Source organism: Phyllobates terribilis, unplaced genomic scaffold (genome assembly GCF_046119375.1).
Source record: "Phyllobates terribilis strain yellow unplaced genomic scaffold, ASM4611937v1 Scaffold_470__1_contigs__length_1423970, whole genome shotgun sequence".
NCBI lineage: Eukaryota > Metazoa > Chordata > Amphibia > Anura > Dendrobatidae > Phyllobates > Phyllobates terribilis.
The window spans coordinates 1,136,767-1,155,796 of NW_027363230.1; the positions used below are offsets into that span (position 1 = coordinate 1,136,767).

Here is a 19,030-nt window from a genome sequence, read left to right on the forward strand (position 1 = left end):
TTTTTATGCTTTTGTCTGATATATGTAGTTTTTAATTTTTTTGTCTTTATGCTGCAGTACACACTGATGAAGGTTTTAAGGACCAAAACAATAGTATCTGTGTTGGACTGCAATTAAATACATTAAAATTATGCCTGTCTGAGTGCCAAGATTCATTTGCTATTTGAATGGCTTTGACCCTACTTGTTCACCTATTCCAGCAGTGCTGCGGTTTTCTACACTATTATCTGAGATGAATCTGTAACTTCTCTGCATTTAGTGGTTTCTACTCACCTGGGTAGTCATATGTAGGAATATCCTCTTTACACCGCTCATCACCCCTCACATATGTCTCTATAGTATTAATATGGGTCAGATCTTCACCCTGAAACAAATATTGTAAGAGTCACAGACAGATGGAGAAGTCCCATCTATGATCAGCTCTAATCCTGCCATCTCCACTGTTCTCATTACACAAGTATAAAACATATAATACTGGTGGATAAAACAAGACTGAGCACAAGACCTTCACAGCTGTCTACACATCATAGGGGAGATCTCATGACACCTTTTCTCCATCTACCTGATGATCCTGAGGAACATTGGGATCTTCTTGTTTACAGTCCTGTGGAAGAAGAGGACGGGGACATCTCTCTGGTGTTGTCCTCTTACTGGATAGATCTGGAGGAAACACATAGAGGGACTGAATTCATTGTTTAAATACAGATAATTATAGGTCGTGTGTATTTAGTCCTGTCTATTACCTGGTGATGTGAGGGGCTGGGGAACCTCAATCATGACGTCCTTGTACAGATCTTTGTGTCCTTCTAAATACTCCCACTCCTCCATGGAGAAATAGACAGCGACATCCTGACATCTTATAGGAACCTGACACAGAAAATGATACCGTCATCCCCCCGATCCCTTCATAGTGTTACTGTATAATGTCCCAGCATTCCTCATTCCCAGCAGTGTCACCTCTCCAGTCAGCAGCTCAATCATCTTGTAGGTGAGTTCTAGGATCTTCTGATCATTGATGTCCTCATGTATCAGGGGGTGAGGTGGAGGCCCTGTGATTGGGCTCAGGGGTCTCCTCCATTCCTCAGACACAGGGTCCTGACAGCGCTCACTAGAGGTCTTCTTCACTACTGTGTAACCCTAGTTATGGAGAGACACATTAATAAATCTCACTACAGACATTTCCAGAGTCCTCACCTCTCCAGTTCTGTCCATCTGTTATTCCCATAGATAAGAATGATGTAATCTGACATCATCAGAATCTCTCACCTCTCCAGTAAGCTGGAAGAGGATCTCTAGGGTGAGGCGTAATATCCTCTCCGCCATCTTGTCCCTGTCCATATCCATGCTTAATGAATGAATCAGAAAAATTTTCTTATTTAGGGGATCCGATATTGTAGAGACCTGAATGAGAAGAACATGAGCCGATGTAAATTCATAAAAATCCTGAGTAATAATACAATCACTGGAGATAATAAGGGAAACATATGAGATTTACTATTTTCTACTATTTAGTTTTCTTCTTTACATCTAGTAATAAAACCTATACAGTGCCTACAAGTAGTATTCAACCCCCTGCAGATTTAGCTGGTTTGATAAGATGCAAATAAGTTAGAGCCTTCAAACTGCAAACGAGAGTAGGTTTTATGAACAGAAGCATAAATCTTACAAACCAAAAAGTTATGTTGCTCAGTTGAATTTTTTTAAATTTTAAACATAAAAGTGTGGGTCAATTATTATACAACCCCTATGTTTAATATTTTGTGGAATAACCCTTGTTTGCAATTACAGCTAATAATCTTCTTTCATAAGACCTGATCAGGCCGGCACAGGTCTGTGGAGTTATCTTGGCCCACTCCTCCATGCAGATCTTCTCCAAGTTATCTAGGTTCTTTGGGTGTCTCATGTGGACTTTATTCTTGAGCTCCTTCCACAAGTTTTCAATTGGGTTAAGGTCAGGAGACTGACTAGGCCACTCCAACACCTTGACTTTTTCCCTCTTGAACCAGGCCTTGGTTTTCTTGGCTGTGTGCTTTGGGTCGTTGTCTTGTTGGAAGATGAAATTACGACCCATCTTAAGATCCTTGATGGAGGAGCGGAGGTTCTTGGCCAAAATCTCCAGGTAGGCTGTGCTATCCATCTTCCCATGGATGCGGACCAGATGGCCAGGCCCCTTGGCAGAGAAACAGCCCCACAGCATGATGCTGCCACCACCATGCTTGACTGTAGGGATGGTATTCTTGGGGTCGTATGCAGTGCCATCCAGTCTCCAAACGTCACGTGTGTGGTTGGCACCAAAGATCTCGATCTTGGTCTCCTCAGACCACAGAACCTTGAACCAGTCTGTCTCAGAGTCCTCCAAGTGATCATGAGCAAACTGTAGACGAGCCTTGACATGACGCTTTGAAAGTAAAGGTACCTTACGGGCTCGTCTGGAACGGAGACCATTGCGGTGGAGTACGTTACTTATGGTATTGACTGAAACCAATGTCCCCACTGCCATGAGATCTTCCCGGAGCTCCTTCCTTGTTGTCCTTGGGTTAGCCTTGACTCTTCGGACAAGTCTGGCCTCAGCACGGGAGGACACTTTCAAAGGCTGTCCTGGCCGTGGAAGGCTAACAGTAGTTCCATAAGCCTTCCACTTAGGGATGATGCTCCCAACAGTGGAGACAGGTAGGCCCAACTCCTTGGAAAGGGTTTTGTACCCCTTGCCAGCCTTGTGACCCTCCACGATCTTGTCTCTGATGGCCTTGGATTGCTCCTTTGTCTTTCCCATGTTGACCATGTCTGAGTGCTGTTCACAAGTTTGGGGAGGGTCTTAAATAGTCAGAAAAGGCTGGCAAAAGAGATCTTTAATCCACACATGTGAAGCTCATTATTCTTGGTGCCTGAACTACTTCTTAATACTTTTGGGGGACCAAACAGAATTCTTGTGGTTTGAGGGGTTGAATAATAAATGACACTCTGAATTAACTTTTAACGTTTTAAAAAAAAAAAAAAAAAAAAAATTTGCTGCAGTGCATTTCCCACTTCCAGGCTGATCTACAGTACAAATGTCACAATGCCAAGTTAATTCCGCATGTGTCAACCAGCTAAATCTGCAGGGGGTTGAATACTACTTGTAGGCACTGTATATTTTAGGCCACAGACAACAAGCAGTTTCTTCCTTGGAGTCTGTAGCTGAACACGTTTCTCATAGACTCATCTTCCTTATTGCTAATTCTCGTCTCATTTATCGACACTGGAATCGGCATTAACAATACTGCAGGAGATATTCATTACACGTGACATGAGAAATAACTACTTCATGATGAGGATGACATTTTGATCTTCAACTACGGCTCTAGAAACATATTTGGCCAGAGTCCTGTCACCCACTAGATCACTACCGGCCGTCTATATGAATGTTTCCCGTCTTCCCCGGACTGTCATCTTCTAACACGTTAGATCTCATGTCTTATTCACACACAGAAGTTTGAGACATTATAAAAGCTTGTTTGTAAGAACACCAACACAAGAGGTATTTGATGCCAAATTCTCCATATACAATGTATTTTTTTTCTCTGGATAGGATAGGAATTTTTTAGCATTTTCATGTAGGTTTCCATATATTATATGAAAAACACCCCCAAAAAATAAAATTGGGGATGGAGGTACTGTGGGAACATTATACAGTGTGTGGGTGGATGGCGGTACTAGGGGAACAGTATACTGTGTGTGGGGGCCAAGAAAGGGGCACTGTACTATGGGAGCAATACATGATTCATTCACAAAAACACCCTAAACATAACATTTTTAAAACCACCCCACAATTTGTGAATCTTCAGGATAAATCGCTTTCTAACCATTTTATTATTAAGCTAAAGTGTCTAAACAGACTTTCTTTCAAATCCATAAAAGGGCACTTTTCCGCGTTTGTCATTCAAGAACTGTTGGAGGATTATTAAAGATGATAGTTTTCCCACAAATTAGATGGGACACCTGTGGATATTGGTGAATTTTACCTGCTACATTTCTGTTGTGATTTACTCGGTAAAGTGCCCTTGTGTTAAAGGGGTTGTCCACTACTTTATATGATCCCCCAATGTATTCCCCCGGGGCCCATAAGTGTTTCTCAATACTTTGTGGTGCCTTTTCTGCCTGTGAGTGGCGCTATCACTGGCCGCTCACAGGCATCACGTGACCCCTGGCTGCAGCCAGCTCTGACATCCGCTCATGTCACGTCAAGTTCCGGCTGCAGAAGGTGGTACTCACTTCTACGTTTCACGGTGGACGCTGGGCTGTGGCGTGGGTTACCCAGCACGTCACACCCGGCATCCACCGCACGCTCTTCCTCTCCTCATTCACTGGGAAAGCGAGCGGGGGATGCTGGGTGTGATGCACGGGGTAACCCCGCCCACAGCCCAGCATCCACCGCGAGGAGCGCGTCACTGATGTTAGTCTCACTTGATGTGACATCAGTGACGGGTCACGTGATGCCTCTGAGTGGCCAGCGGTAGTGCCGCAAGGAGGCAGAAAAGGCACCGCAAGGTATTTACAGAAACATTTCTGGGCCCCGGGGGGGGGTACGTTGGGGGGTTCATATAAAGTAGTGGACAAATTCTTTAAAGTGGACATTGGACAAACGTCACGATCAATTACAATCAGACTGAAGAAACAACACTCCTCTGTTCGGCTCTATGAGTCTAGGATGAAATCCACTGCGGCCGCTGCAAGAAAAGAATGAAGAAGAGCAGAAGTTTGGGGAGACCACCGTGGCCAGACATTTCCCGGAGATGGTGATAAAAGTTTTGATCTCCGATGGTCGGTGTTAGAAGAAACGACCGCAGCGGATTCACAATCACAACGCAGTAAACTTCTACAGAGACGTGTTCTGGATTTACTCCCTGGAATCACTTTCTCCCAAAGAGTTAAATGACGTCTGTAACTTTAATGTCTTTCTATGAAGCTTCTTCTCTGAACTTTATTCCTCTGTTGTCTGTCGGGGAGTTGTTTTCAAAAAAAATATTTTTGGGTGTTTTCTTTCTTTTAGTTTACTGGTTTAGTAATGGGGGTGCCTGATAGACTTCTCTGGGCTTCTGTCCTTCATCCTGCAGTCGTCTGAATGGATCTAATGTGGACGGGAACCAGCTAAGCCGCATTCTGTCCACAGCTGTTACCTCACTGTTCACACCACACAGAGACCCCAAAAGAATCTCCGTGCTGAAGGGGTTAATGCCCCCTGCGCCCAGTAATGGGGTCTCCACATACCTCCACCTGCAGAGCCGCCACCACATATATGGCTGCTCTGTGCGCACAGGACCTGTGATGAGGTCACAGGAGGGGAGGAGTCAGGGGGTCACATGATCAGGGGCCTCAGTGGATGCAGGACTCTGCTGTGCTGGTTGTCATGGTGCTGGATGAGCTGAAGTTTATGTGTGGGGTCAGGAGGGGTTTACAGTGTGGATGTAGCAGAGCCGCGTGTGTACGAGGTGCACGGAGCGGAGCCGCGTGTGTACGAGGCGTACGGAGCAGAGCCGCGTGTGTACGAGGCGTACGGAGCAGAGCCGCGTGTGTACGAGGCGTACGGAGCGGAGCCGCGTGTGTATGAGGTGTACGGAGCAGAGCCGCGTGTGTACAGATCGTGTGTGTATGGAGCCGTGTGTGTACAGAGCGGTGTATATATGGAGTTGTGTGTGTACGCTGTATACCGCTGTATACTCCCATGTTCGGGCGGAGACACCACGGCTCTTTATTAGACGGGAGAAGAACTGACACTGGACATTCAAAAAAACTGCGCTTGTGTGGCACCCTGCTATTCACAGGTACCACAGGACCCAAAAGGGGCATGGATGGACCTCTCCACAAGAGGCCCTCATTACACACAGACACCTCCACCCTTCCACCTCATACCACCAGAGGGAGCCTGTTAGGGATATATACTGGAGGGTGGAGTTAGTTAGTTAGTTAGTTAGTGAGCAGAGATTGTGCTCAGTGAAGAAGCAGCTTCTGTCAGCTGCTGTGCTGAGGGCAAGTGAAGGCCCAAAGCACGTGCTGAAGCCTGGGGCCTCGAGTGTGGCCGGAGGCAAGGAGAGAGAAGTGATAAGGGGGCAGAGGAGCATCTGAGGCTCACCCCAGAATACAAGCCAGACACTGGGTCCGTGCCTACAGGGTCCTCTACGCCCAGTAGGAACAACCGGTATGCCAGGAGGGTTCCAGACCCCTGGTCAACCTGAAGCTACAAAAATCTAAAGAACTAGGAACCACGAAGGCCCCAGCGTCCAGGGATAGTGGAGGAAAGTTCTTACCACCAAGCAGACAGGTGAAAGAGTGAACAGTACAGAAGCTAGGCCCAGTTCCAGGCGGGTCAGAAGCTTCAGAGAGAGGAAGAAACGGATCAGGAGGCCTTATACCCACTCACTGGGGAGAGTCCAGAAGTGAACCCTTCCTACCAAGTACCCTGGACCATACCTGCTGTCTACACCAGTAAAGGTACTGAAGCAAACCCCTGTGTGCGTGTCGATCATTCTCCCCTGACCTGACTGGGCCACCTCTCACCTGCATCCCTTCCATTAACCCTGTCCCGGGGGACCCGCTACGCCTGTGGGGAGCAGAAACAACTCAGCTGCCATCCCATCACCCCCGGCGGTCTGAAGCAGTGCTGGTATCCGTTACCAGGAACCACAGGTGGCGTCCCGAACTCTAAATTCCAAAAACCACCAATTCCCCTATAAATAACTTCCCCCTTTTAAAGAGTGACCCCAGGGTACGGGCCCGGGAGCCGACTGCCGTGACATCCCACAGAAGGTAAAGGCCTGGGTACCGAGTTTCCCCCATATCTTCCCCTGGGCGAGACACTTGGACGTCTCTTGTTTCTCGCACAGATATTGATAACATATGATGGAGTCAGACGAACCCTCCTACAAAACCTGATAACAAAGTCATTACTACAGGACTGGATGAGAAAGGGATTTATTGTACAAGAAACGCTGGGGCCACAAATGAGACCCCCAGCGTGTTAGGAGCAGACGGGGTCTTTGTCCCTGGAGCTTCTCTGCTCGGTATAATGAGATTCTGATCTTGTTCTTATAAAGAGGGTTGGAGTAAAATAGAAGCTGCCTGAATATGAGTACTTTGTCTGGTCTCTATGTCCTTGTGTACAGAGCTCTGGAGATAGCGCTATTCTCTGTATAATAGATTTGATGTCGCTGGAGCCCTAATATTTCCGTACAGGGGTCTCTGTAGTACAGTGTCCATTTTAGGACATGATCAGATATCAAAATCAAACCTCAGAATGATGTCAGTTTGAGGCTAAATACCCTGTCTGACAAGTGATTCTGACAAGTGATTTTGACAAGTGACTTTGACAAGTGACTTTTACAACTGTAATAATAATAAAACTCATTGGGACTTATGCACAGACTGCAAGCAAGCCAAATTCAAATGATGTTTGATTTTGATGTGTGAGTCTGATGTGTGATTTTCTTCAAATCAGAATCACAATGACTTTTTGTCACTGTGAGTATTTTCATGGTGAATCTCATAAGACAAGTAAAGCTGCCAGTTACTATCACTTGACTGGATAGCTCAATGGTAAGGCATCAGCCTCTGAAACTGCAGTATTATGGTTCAAATCCCATTAGGAATATTATTATTATTTTAAATTATGCCTGTTTAGAACACAAACTACAGGAGTGTTTTACTTTTAATATCTGACATTTTGATTGTCATCCTGACGTGTTAAGAGTTTCAGACACACTCTCTATTTGCATGGTAAATTATATAGCCAAACTAAATTGGGAGGCACTAATTTACTATATATCTACAGTACAGACCAAAAGTTTGGACACACCTCATTTAAAGATTTTTCGTTATTTTCATGACTATGAAAATTGTACATTCACACTGAAGGCATCAAAACTATGAATTAACACATGTGGAATTATATACTTAACAAAAAAGTGTGAAACAACTGAAAATATGTCTTATATTCTAGGTTCTTCAAAGTAGCCACCTTTTGCTTTGATGAGTGCTTTGCACACTCTTGGCATTCTCTTGATGAGCTTCAAGAGGTAGTCACAGGAAATGGTCTTCCAACAATCTTGAAGGAGTTCCCAGAGATGCTTAGCACTTGTTGGCCCTTTTGCCTTCACTCTGCGGTCCAGCCCACCCCAAACCATCTCGATTGGGTTCAGGTCTGGTGACTGTGGAGGCCAGGTCATCTGGCGTAGCACCCCATCACTCTCTTTCTTGGTCAAATAGCCCTTACACAGCCTGGAGGTGTGTTTGGGGTCATTGTCCTGTTGAAAAATAAATGATGGTCCAACTAAACGCAAACCGGATGGAATAGCATGCCGCTGCAAGATGCTGTGGTAGCCATGCTGGTTCAGTATGCCTTCAATTATGAATAAATCCCCAATAGTGTCACCAGCAAAGCACCCCTACACCATCATACCTCCTCCTCCATGCTTCACGGTGGGAACCAGGCATGTAGAGTCCATCCGTTCACCTTTTCTGCATCGCACAAAGACACGGTGGTTGAAACCAAAGATCTCAAATTTGGACTCATCAGACCAAAGTACAGATTTCCACTGGTCTAATGTCCATTCCTTGTGTTCTTTAACCCAAACAAGTCTCTTCTGCTTGTTGCCTGTCCTTAGCAGTGGTTTCCTAGCAGCTATTTTACCATGAAGGCCTGCTTCACAAAGTCTCCTCTTAACAGTTGTTGAAGAGATGTGTCTGCTGCTAGAACTCTGTGTGGCATTGACCTGGTCTCTAATCTGAGCTGCTGTTAACCTGCGATTTCTGAGGCTGGTGACTCGGATAAACTTATCCTCAGAAGCAGAGGTGACTCTTGGTCTTCCTTTCCTGGTGCGGTCCTCATGTGAGCCAGTTTCTTTGTAGCACTTGATGGTTTTTGCAACTGCACTTGGGAACACTTTCTAAGTTTTCCCAATTTTTCGGACTGACTGACCTTTATTTCTTAAAGTAATGATGGCCACTCGTTTTTCTTTACTTAGCTGCTTTTTTCTTGCCATAATACAAATTCTAACAGTCTATTCAGTAGGACTATCAGCTGTGTATCCACCAGACTTCTGCACAACACAACTGATGGTCCCAACCCTATTTATAAGGCAAGAAATCACACTTATTAAACCTGACAGGGCACACCTGTGAAGTGAAAACCATTTCCGGTGACTACCTCTTGAATCTCATCAAGAGAATGCCAAGAGTGTGCAAAGCAGTCATCAAAGCAAAAGATGGCTACTTTGAAAAACCTAGAGGTCCCGGTCTCAGCATGGTACAGGCCCCAGTCCAGGGCCCCGGCCTCAGACTCAGCCAGAGGACTCAGCCCCTTATAGAGGCCTCAGCCCCATATAGAGGCCTCAGCCCCAGCCAGAGGCCTCAGCCCCAGCCAGAGGCCTCAGCCCCATATAGAGGCCTCAGCCCCAGCCAGAGGCATCAGCCCTAGCCAGAGGCCTCAGCCCCAGCCAGAGGCCTCAGCCACAGGCCCCAGCACAGGAACCGGCCAGGCTAAGGGCCTCAGCCAGGCACAGGCCCTGGCCCGGCACCGGCTCCACAGCATCTGACCTCTTCTGCTGCAGCCGTTGACTTCCTGAGGGACCCTGCCTCCTGTGACCCTCTCTCCACTGCCCCCCAGGTAAGATACAATACCTATTCAGACTATAAGATGGACCCCCATCTTATAAAAAATATTTTTTTCTATATTCCACCCTAAAATATGGGGTGCTTCTTATGTTCTGGTGCGTCTTATAGTCCGAAAAATACGGTAGATAGATTTAATTGTCTAAAATAATAATCAAAGCAAAGTATAAATATTTACCATAACAATACGCGGAGTGTTACACACACTGGGATTATTCACAGCACATGATACACTACACATATCTAGATATAGGGCTCAGTGTAGTGTATCACATGATGGAATTAGATACACCAGTCTGGGGCGTATCGCACACGATGACGGAATTAGATACCCCGGTCCGGGGCATAGCGCACACGATGACGAGATTAAATACACCGGTCTGGGGAGTATCGCACATTTTGTTGGTGACCGCCAGCGATACTGACAAGTACAGTGTCACTGAGGACGGCCGGCAGAGCTGATCCTGATAGATGGTGCTGCTCGCTGTATCATAAACTGGGGTTAGATATGTGGACTGCATCACATGCGCGATTAGATACGCTTAGAGTAACACATGCTGCTATTAGATACAGGACTAAGTGTAGTATATCACATTATGGGATTAGATATTGAACTCAGCAGAGTGTATCATACAGGATGGGATTAGATACACAGTTTGTAATGTATGGAGCAGGGCCACACCTTACACCACTGCTCCTATAGAAGTGGACGGAGCGGGGTCACACATTACACCACTGCTCCCATAGAAGTGGACGGAGAGGGGTCACACATTACACCACTGCTCCCATAGAAGTGGACGGAGAGGGATCACACATTACACCACTGCTCCCATAGAAGTGGACGGAGCGGGGTCACACATGACACCACTACTCCCATAGAAGTGGAGGGAGCGGGGTCACACATGACATCACTGCTCAAATAGAAGTGGACGGAGCGGGGTCACACATGACACCACTGCTCCCATAGAAGTGGACTGAGCGGGGTTACACCTTACACCACTGCTCCCATAGAAGTGGACTGAGCGGGGTCACTTCTATGGGGGGAGGAGAGTTTTTGCTAAAAAAACCCACCAAAAACCTGTTGTCCAAGTATCAAGAATTCCACATATTCACAAAGATCAAATGGAATCTACAGGATGGTGAGGAGTGTGTTTCCAAAGCATACAACCACGTGGAGGTCTGCGGAACTCAGAAAAGCCACAAAGGACCATCCATTGACGGTTGAATCAATCCAGGAGGGGAAAAGCCATTCCTTAGGTGAGAAATGGATTTTATTCTTGACTATTCTAAGAAAAGTAACATATAGTTTAAGTTTGTTCATAGTCATACAGATGCACAATTATGGTCTATTTGTATAGCCAATGTGAAGCAGAGAATCTTAGTATTGATAAAAGGTTTCTCTCTGTAAAAAAGTTAGAGAAAACTTCAAAATGTGATGCTTATGGTCCGTGTGTACAATAATTTAGTCTTCGAAAAAACAGGTGGACACACAAGAGACCAGTCATACTGAGACACAAGACACTGACGGGGATTACTTTGATTGTCCAAATTGTTTGATTTTAGCAGAACATATTGAACAATTGGAGGATCAAATTGATACTCGGACAGAGTTATTGTCCAAATTACACCAAGACATAAAAAAGGTTTCTGTTCATACAAGATCCAATAGTAAAAGTGAAGATAATACCTCCACATCATTTGTACCAGACACACAAAATCCAGATGTTTCAGGAGAAGCTTTACAGGGAAATTAATTACAAAGGAAAAAATTACATGACAGAGTAGCACGAATCAGGCTTAAAATACACGATCCATTAATGAAAATTGTAAGACATTCCAAAGTACAATGAGAAGATGGATGATTTTGATAATGCCGACATTTTTGAATCTAATAAAGATAAATTCAATCTTAATGATGAACAAAAAAGACAAGACATTCAGAGTATGGTTACCCTCACATATGGCAAAAAGATTACAGACCACACACAGATTAAATGAGGATAATGAACTGATACATACTACAAAAGAAGACAGACTTAGACAATTGCTATTATTTACCACAGGAGACTCGCCCTCTCTTGACATTTTGCATCATTTGAGTGCGAGTATCCATGATGACCCGTTTGCTTTTTTGGTCAAATTTGAACAGGCCTATAGAATGGTGATGCCTGTTGGGTCTAATGAGGAACCAACATTGATGATCAAATTGTATGTAACAAAATTCAAGTACCTAGATCCTGTTTCAGTGCATTTGGCTAGTGTTCAGACATCATTGCAGGAGGCAACAACTTTTATCGACAAAATTAGGAGATCCATGAAGCGGAACCAGGTCAAGGCAAAAATAGCTGTAGTTCATGAGGAAAAAGATAGATAACTGACATCAGAAAAAACTCAACCAAAACCTAAACCCACATTAACATCTAGGAACAGAGATTACACTGAACATAGAGGTAAAAATATCACACAGAGGAGCAATATTAATTGTTATTTTTGTGGTATACCTGGACACTTAAAGTGTCAATGCAGAAAATTTTTGAGAGCAGAATCAGAGGCAGGTACATCGGGAACAGGTAAGCTTGGAAGGGGAAACTGACTTATTCCAAAATCATCCAACAAACCTTCCGCCCCTCCATTCCATTCTCCCACATCCCCTCACACTGACAATACACAAACACAGTCACAGTATGCTCCATTAATCAGACAGATCAGAGAAATGACAGTGAAGGAGTCAAATTGCAGGGACAGTGCTTTTAAAAGACACACTGGTCTGCTCCCATCTCCATCTCTCTGACTAGCAAAGAACGCTCCCACACCCCATCCATTGGAATTTGTGACTAGTGTTACATTGGATGAATGTGGAAGACCATTTCTCAATGTGATTTTGGCAGAACAAAGTGCTGTGTTTTTTATTGATTCAGGGGCACAATTAAGTGTTACTATCCTTGAGTTGATGGTAAAACCAGAATCTCCAAGTTGTAATATTATCGGATTCAGCTGAAAAGGAAAAACAAAAGCAAAGCTCATTCCCAATGGTATGTTGGAAATACTTTGTTCTTTCAAAACAGGAATTGACATTTGGTATTGTCGTGATTCTGAAAATATACATGCCATAGATTTTATGCAGAAATTTGGATGGGTAATTGATCTAGGGAATCAAGTGATCTGGAAAGATTCTAATGGACGTAAACCTGTAGTCATTGGCCTTAGTGAATATAGCCATGTTGGAAGTATTTGCTTGAATGATGTTGTGTCATCAGATCATTTATGGCCTGAAACTGGTGGTGATGAGGTACTGATTGAAATTGTACAATGTTTTCCTTCTCTTTGGGCTCAGTTCAGGAATGAGGTGGGTACAAAGAAGGATTTTGTTGTGAATGTAGAAGGACGTGATCCTCCTCCACAGCGTCAGTATAAATTGCCTCCAGATTCAATTGGTTCTATGTATAAGATCATACAGGAATTGCTAGCTCAAGGTGTCATACCTAAGGCTAACTCTGTAAGTAGCAATCCTTTATTGTGTGTATTGAAATCTGATGGTACATATCGAATGATATTGGATTTGCGGATGTTTAATAAACATACTCCCAATGTTGCTCCCATTGTCGCTGATACTCATGACATGATGGCAAGGCTAAATGCAAAGACAAAATATTTCTCTGTACTAGACATCAGTAATGTTTTTTTCAGTATACCTCTTGAAAAGAGCTGTCAGTACAAGTTTGCATTCACTTTCTTGGATGAGCAATATCTGTTTTGCAGGTTACCTCTAGGAGCACATTTGTCACCTAGTGTTTTTCATCAGGTGTTGGTAAGGGTATTATCCAGATTTTCTAGGCCTGATTGCATACAGCAATATGTGGTGATATTCTGTTGTCTACTGAGGATAAGGAGTCGCATGTTTCTCTTTTGACAGAATTGTTTCAACTGTTGTATGATGCAGGGTTGAAATTTAACACTAAAAAGGTCAAATTGATGCAGACCGAGGTCAGGTTTCTGGGAGTGTTGTTGAGTCCAGGAAAAAGACAGCCATTGCAGGAAAGAATAGAGGCAATCGCTTCTCTCCCAATCCCAACCACACACAAGGCATTGTGACATTTTTTGGGTCTTGTAAACTATTCTAGGGATTTCATTGAGGATTTTGCTGAAAAGGCCAGGTCTTTGTACGATCTTTTGAAAGGTGAAAATAATGATTATTTTGGTCCTTGGGATGTTGAACAACAAACCTCATTTGAACTAATGAAAATGAATTTACAGAATGCACCTGCTTTGTCCACAGTAGATCCTTCAGCTCCATTTGCTTTGCAAGTTCACCCATCAGAGACAGCGGTGTCGGCTGTTCTGTTACAATTGTAGGGAGAAGAGTGGAGAATTTTGGGCTATTTTTCTAAGCTTCTCTCATCTGTTGAAAGAGGTTTTGAAACTTGTGCCAGACACTTGGTAGGCATCTACTTTGCAGTCAGAGCAACTGAACACATTGTTGGTTTCAACGAAATCATTCTGCAAACTCCTCATTCTACACTAAAACTTCTCTTTGAAAAAAATATCCCAGGTGTGTCACATCAGAGATTTGCCCATTGGTTACTGTCATTGTCTCCCAATCAAATGGAGGTAGATTATAAGACCAAATATGTTCTTCCTCAGTTGATGCAATATGAAGGGCAAACTCATGATTGTCTCCAGTCTTTTCAGGATCCAAGTCCATCACTTTTCAGACAGAAGGCAGAGGTAACTGATGAAGCAGTTTTTGTAGATGGTTCCCGATTCTATTCAGATGGGCACTATTATACAGGATATGCCATTTTTTAACCCACAAGAAGACAGGTGGTAAAGCACAAGTTACCGAGTAATTTTTCAGCTCAGAGGGCAGAGCTAGAAGCAGTAAAAATGGTGCTACAGCTGAATGAGGCTGACGATCAGTGTCCCATTGTAATCTACAGTGACAGCTCCTATGTTGTGAGATCACTGACAGATTACCAGCCAGTTTGGGAAAAAAAGAGGCTATGTAGATTCTTCTAACAAGACTCTTGTACATAGTGACACACTGAAAACAATTTTTGAAATAGCTTCAAAAACCCCTAATGGTTTTGCTATTGTCAAAGTTCCTGCCCATAAAAAGTCTGATGATGAATTATCTGTCGGAAATGTAACCGCAGATATGTTAGCCAAAGAGGCAGCCCTAACAGGAGAAGAAGTGTTTGAACCTGAACCTCTCGAGGTTTCAGCAGTTCAAAGAACAGACACGCATATCCCTTCTTTTGCGGAAGAACAAGAAAAAGATACAACTCTTGTTGCTTCCCGGGTTGATCCAAAACCTCCCTTTGTTTGTGAAAACGGGGTTTTGTGTCATGACTTAAATGGGGACTTGAGTCCTGTTGTACCAAAACATCTACAGGATGAGTTTACAAGATACAATCATGAAAGCTTGGGTCATTTGGGCCAACAGAAATTGTTAGGCATTCTCAGAGAGAAATTTTACTGGGAAAAGATGGAAGAGACTGTACAAAGTATTGTTCAATCATGTCTCATTTGTACCCAAATTAATCCAAGACCAAAAGGACAGAAACCGCCACTACTGCGAATCGCACCTGCCGATGGTCCATGGTCTACATTACAAATCTACTACATTGGTCCATTACCATCAGGTAAAAATGGTCTCAGGTATGCATTGGTTGTAGTAGATGTTTTTTTCTAAATGGGTTGAAGTTTTACCTGTCAAGAAAAATGATGCTTTGTCTATAGCTAGAGCATTAGTTAATCGTGTCTTTTGTACTTGGGGGATCCCAAGAATGATTACCTCTGATCGAGGAAGTCACTTCACAGGAAAAATCATGCGAGCAGTTGGTACTATTCTACAAACATGTGCCTTACCATCCACAGTCTGCTGGTATTGTGGAAAGGATGAATAGGACAATAAAATGCAGAATTGCCAAAATGTTATTGGACAAAGGTAATACTTGGGTGGATGCGGTACCTTTTGTACTGTTGAGTGTTAGAGGAAAAACTTCCTCCACAACTCAGTTTACTGCTTTTGAACTAATGACAGGAAGGAAAATGCCATTGATTTTCCCACATGAACCATTTTTGTCCACACCTCAAAAAGATGCTGTTGCAAGGTCCAAATGGTTGCAATTGTTGCAGGAAAACTTGGAAACTATTCTTCCACATGCTGCATCAAGAATGCAGAGGATGGAGCCACCATATGAATCCAAATTCAAAAAAGGGGCTCTAGTCATGATTAAAACTTTCAGGAAGAGTGGACCTTGGGAAAGTAACTGGGAAGGTCCCTTTGAAATAATCGACACCATGGGACAAGTTATGATCCCAGTGCAACCAGCATCCAATGTGGTTAAAAATACCCGCAGACAACAAAAATTGTGGGTACACGTCGATCAATGCAAATTGTATATTGCAAAATAATGATACTGCATTTCTTTTAGGAAGAAATGGATTCCAATAAGAGCTGGAATACGGAATACCATGTCCTTGATGGAAGGGATTCAACACCAATCCTTCAAGAAAAGAAGACGTTTCCCAGGAAAAGCTACTATCTGATGGGAACCACATTTCTGCTACTTTGTACTGTTTCAATTCTGATCTACGCAGAAGACATTTTATATCATGGAACAAATACTAGTGAAGTGGATGGACATATCAAAGGAACTTTACATTCACGGAAACCAAGAGGATCAAGTATACAAAATCTAATAGATAATAAAACAGCAAAACAAGGGTGAGCGAAAGATTAGATTCCTGAGAACGGTTATTATAAGAAAGTTCCTACCCTGGTGGTATATAATATTGTCTAATCAGAAATCCAGACTAATGTAAACCAGAGAACAGTCGGAAAAATGAAGGAAGGAAAAAGGAGAGCAGTCCGACCATAAAGTCCCAAAACGTCATGTGCAGTGGAAATCAAAATAAGTTTATTTATTACAGGTGACAACAATGGATAACAAAACAATGGCAAAAAAATATAAAATAAATACACTAAAAACAGGGGCGCATGTCCGGGAAGTATATAGAAATCATGATGGGAACAGCCAATCTCACAAACAATAAATAGCAAGATATAAACGTCACATATGCAAAAAATAATAAAATACAGTATACATATGTATTGTATGCCAAAACCATGCAAGTGGAGCAAGAAAACTAAATAAATACTAAAATTGTGTAATAGATGATATATAATAAATGATAAATGCTGCTGCAATTGAATATATACAAATAAATAGCTATAAATCTAAATTACATATTATATAGATATGAGTCCATCAATGTATATCTATAGGCATATCAATATTAATAATACAGACACAATAGAGTCTCAAGCAGGGTAAATGCAATAGAGAAGTATGTAAAGTGCTAGTGCATATATACTTCCCAAGATATGCAAAAAATACAGAATGTGTAGAAAAGGCTTTGTAGAGGCGAAATGCAGCAGCAAATTTAGTCAAATAATCATTATGGTAAAGCAATCATTAGGAACTAGACCACATCATTGGCATGTAACATAGATAATGGTAAAGACTTACAATCTAAAGGCTCTCAATCCCGGGCTGCGTCCACCCCGACGCGCGTTTCGGCAAGCGCCTTTGTCAGGTGGTCTGTCCATAAGTCTTTACCATTATTGATGTTACATTACAAAGAATGAAAAGAACTTCAACACAGGTTAGAAGTAAGAGGGGATATTAGAAGATATTTTCGGGGGATTAGGAACAGTGGGAAGTTTAATACTATGGACATTCATACACTTAAATCAGATTTGGAAAATATTGGGTATGGAGGCAAAGGAGTAAAAATTCACAAAAGTTTGAATCAACTTCTTGAAAAGATTGTTTTCAACACTGCTGCTATGCTGGGATCTTCAGTGTCACATCTACAAGATGCTACTTTAGCTCTAATAGAAAGTGAGCAGGAATCCCAAGTGGCCAGAGCATGTCTAGAAATTCAGATTGAATATTCCACCAGTCTGAAAATGATTGCACAAATGCACAGGCATTACAAAGTGGAATTACACCTTTAGGAATAATGAGAAATTTGCCTACAGAATATAATTTTGCGCTAAATCATACAGATTTGTGGGTAAATAAGTGGTTAGGATTAGTGATGACTGAGCATGTTTTGTTTGCTACTGCTCGGTGCTCGCCCGAGCATCTCACTGCTCGACATGCTCGGGGTTGCTCGGCGGGAGCTTGGGTCTCCTCCCTGCATGTTTTGCGCTCTTTAGAGAGCCAATGAACATGCAGGGATTGCTTGCCACTCACTGTAATGCCGTAGCCATGTTGGTTGTGGCATTACAGTGATTGGCTGGCCACACAGCGCCATCAGGCCGCCATGCTCGTCACAGTCAATCCGGAATCAGACAGTGTAGGGAGAGCTGCTGCTGAGCTAGGGAGAGATTCGCTTGTGTCTAGTTAGTGTAGGTGTACAGACTAAATTAGAGACACATATCCACCTCAACAAACAGTCCTTCTGAAGACTAATCCATCTGCAGAGATATCAGGCAGACAGTGTATATAGCAGACTGCAGTGCATATAGCACAAGAGGCTCCATTCCAGTTCTGCCTTCTGCTGCTGTTAGATATTTCTAGACAAAGGCCCAGGTCTCAGGGGCCAGGAATATTTTTTTTGGGATCTTAATCCTCATTATTTGCTTAAAAAGCAATACAGAAAACACCGTTTTTCTGCACCATTTGCTTGTAGGCACTGCAGAATACAGCCAGGTCCTTTCCATACTACAGCACTAAAAATCCAGCTATTTAAAACTGTGTTTTCTCCGTCACACGGATCACATACACGTTTTCAGAAAATACTGCCATTTAGGATCTTCATTAAAAATTTGTTTCAGTGTGTCAGTGAAGTAATTGACACCAGATTGATGTTCAAAATAGTTACCTACAAGCCAGGTATTTAAAACTGGTTTGTCCGTCACATGGATCACATATAAGTTCGCTCCAAATTCAGTCATTTGTTTTGAGCGTGGAAGATATTGTCCTCCATTTAAAATGGGCAAGGCACATGGCAAGGGACGAGGAACTGGACCTGATGGTGATGATGGTGCATGCCGAGGCTGTGGGCAAGCTGAAATTCTGCCAAAACAAACACCCACATCTTCTCACTCGACCTTCCTGTCCCAATTAATAGGGGACCGCAGAACAGCACTATTGAACACAGAGCAGTGTCAAAAGGTTGTTGGTTGGATAGCAGATAATGCTTCCAGTCACTTAGCCACTACCCCCACCTTGTCTTCCACACGGTCAAGTCGGGTGAAGCGGGGCAAGAGGAGATCGCATGTACCGATGCCCAAATATTTGAGCAGCCAAGGTCACACCAAGGCGACTGTGGGAAAGTGTCCCAAGAGGTGGACGATGATGAGACACAATTG

At 43.2% G+C, this 19,030-nt stretch overlaps 1 protein-coding gene across 1 annotated transcript; it reads right to left on the reverse strand.

The window, feature by feature from the left end:
* Positions 1-538: 538 nt before the first annotated feature.
* LOC141229265 (gastrula zinc finger protein XlCGF66.1-like) lies at positions 539-5,306 on the reverse strand. The gene is made up of 5 exons (XM_073667451.1): positions 5,248-5,306; positions 1,267-1,401; positions 958-1,137; positions 744-867; positions 539-660 (listed from the first exon to the last, which is right to left on the reverse strand). The coding sequence occupies exons 2-5, from the start codon at positions 1,342-1,344 to the stop codon at positions 539-541; spliced, it is 504 nt and encodes a 167-aa protein (XP_073523552.1). The 5' UTR covers positions 1,345-1,401; positions 5,248-5,306.
* Between the last annotated feature and the right edge of the window lie 13,724 nt (positions 5,307-19,030).

Coding starts and splice junctions, on each gene's coding strand:
- LOC141229265 (XM_073667451.1), bottom strand. CDS start 1,344: ATGGATATGGACAGGGACAAGATGGCGGAGAGGATATTACGCCTCACC. Junction 868..957: donor TTGAGCTGCTGACTGGAGAG/GTGACACTGCTG, acceptor TTTCTGTGTCAG/GTTCCTATAAGATGTCAGGA. Junction 661..743: donor CCAGCCCCTCACATCACCAG/GTAATAGACAGG, acceptor TGTTTCCTCCAG/ATCTATCCAGTAAGAGGACA.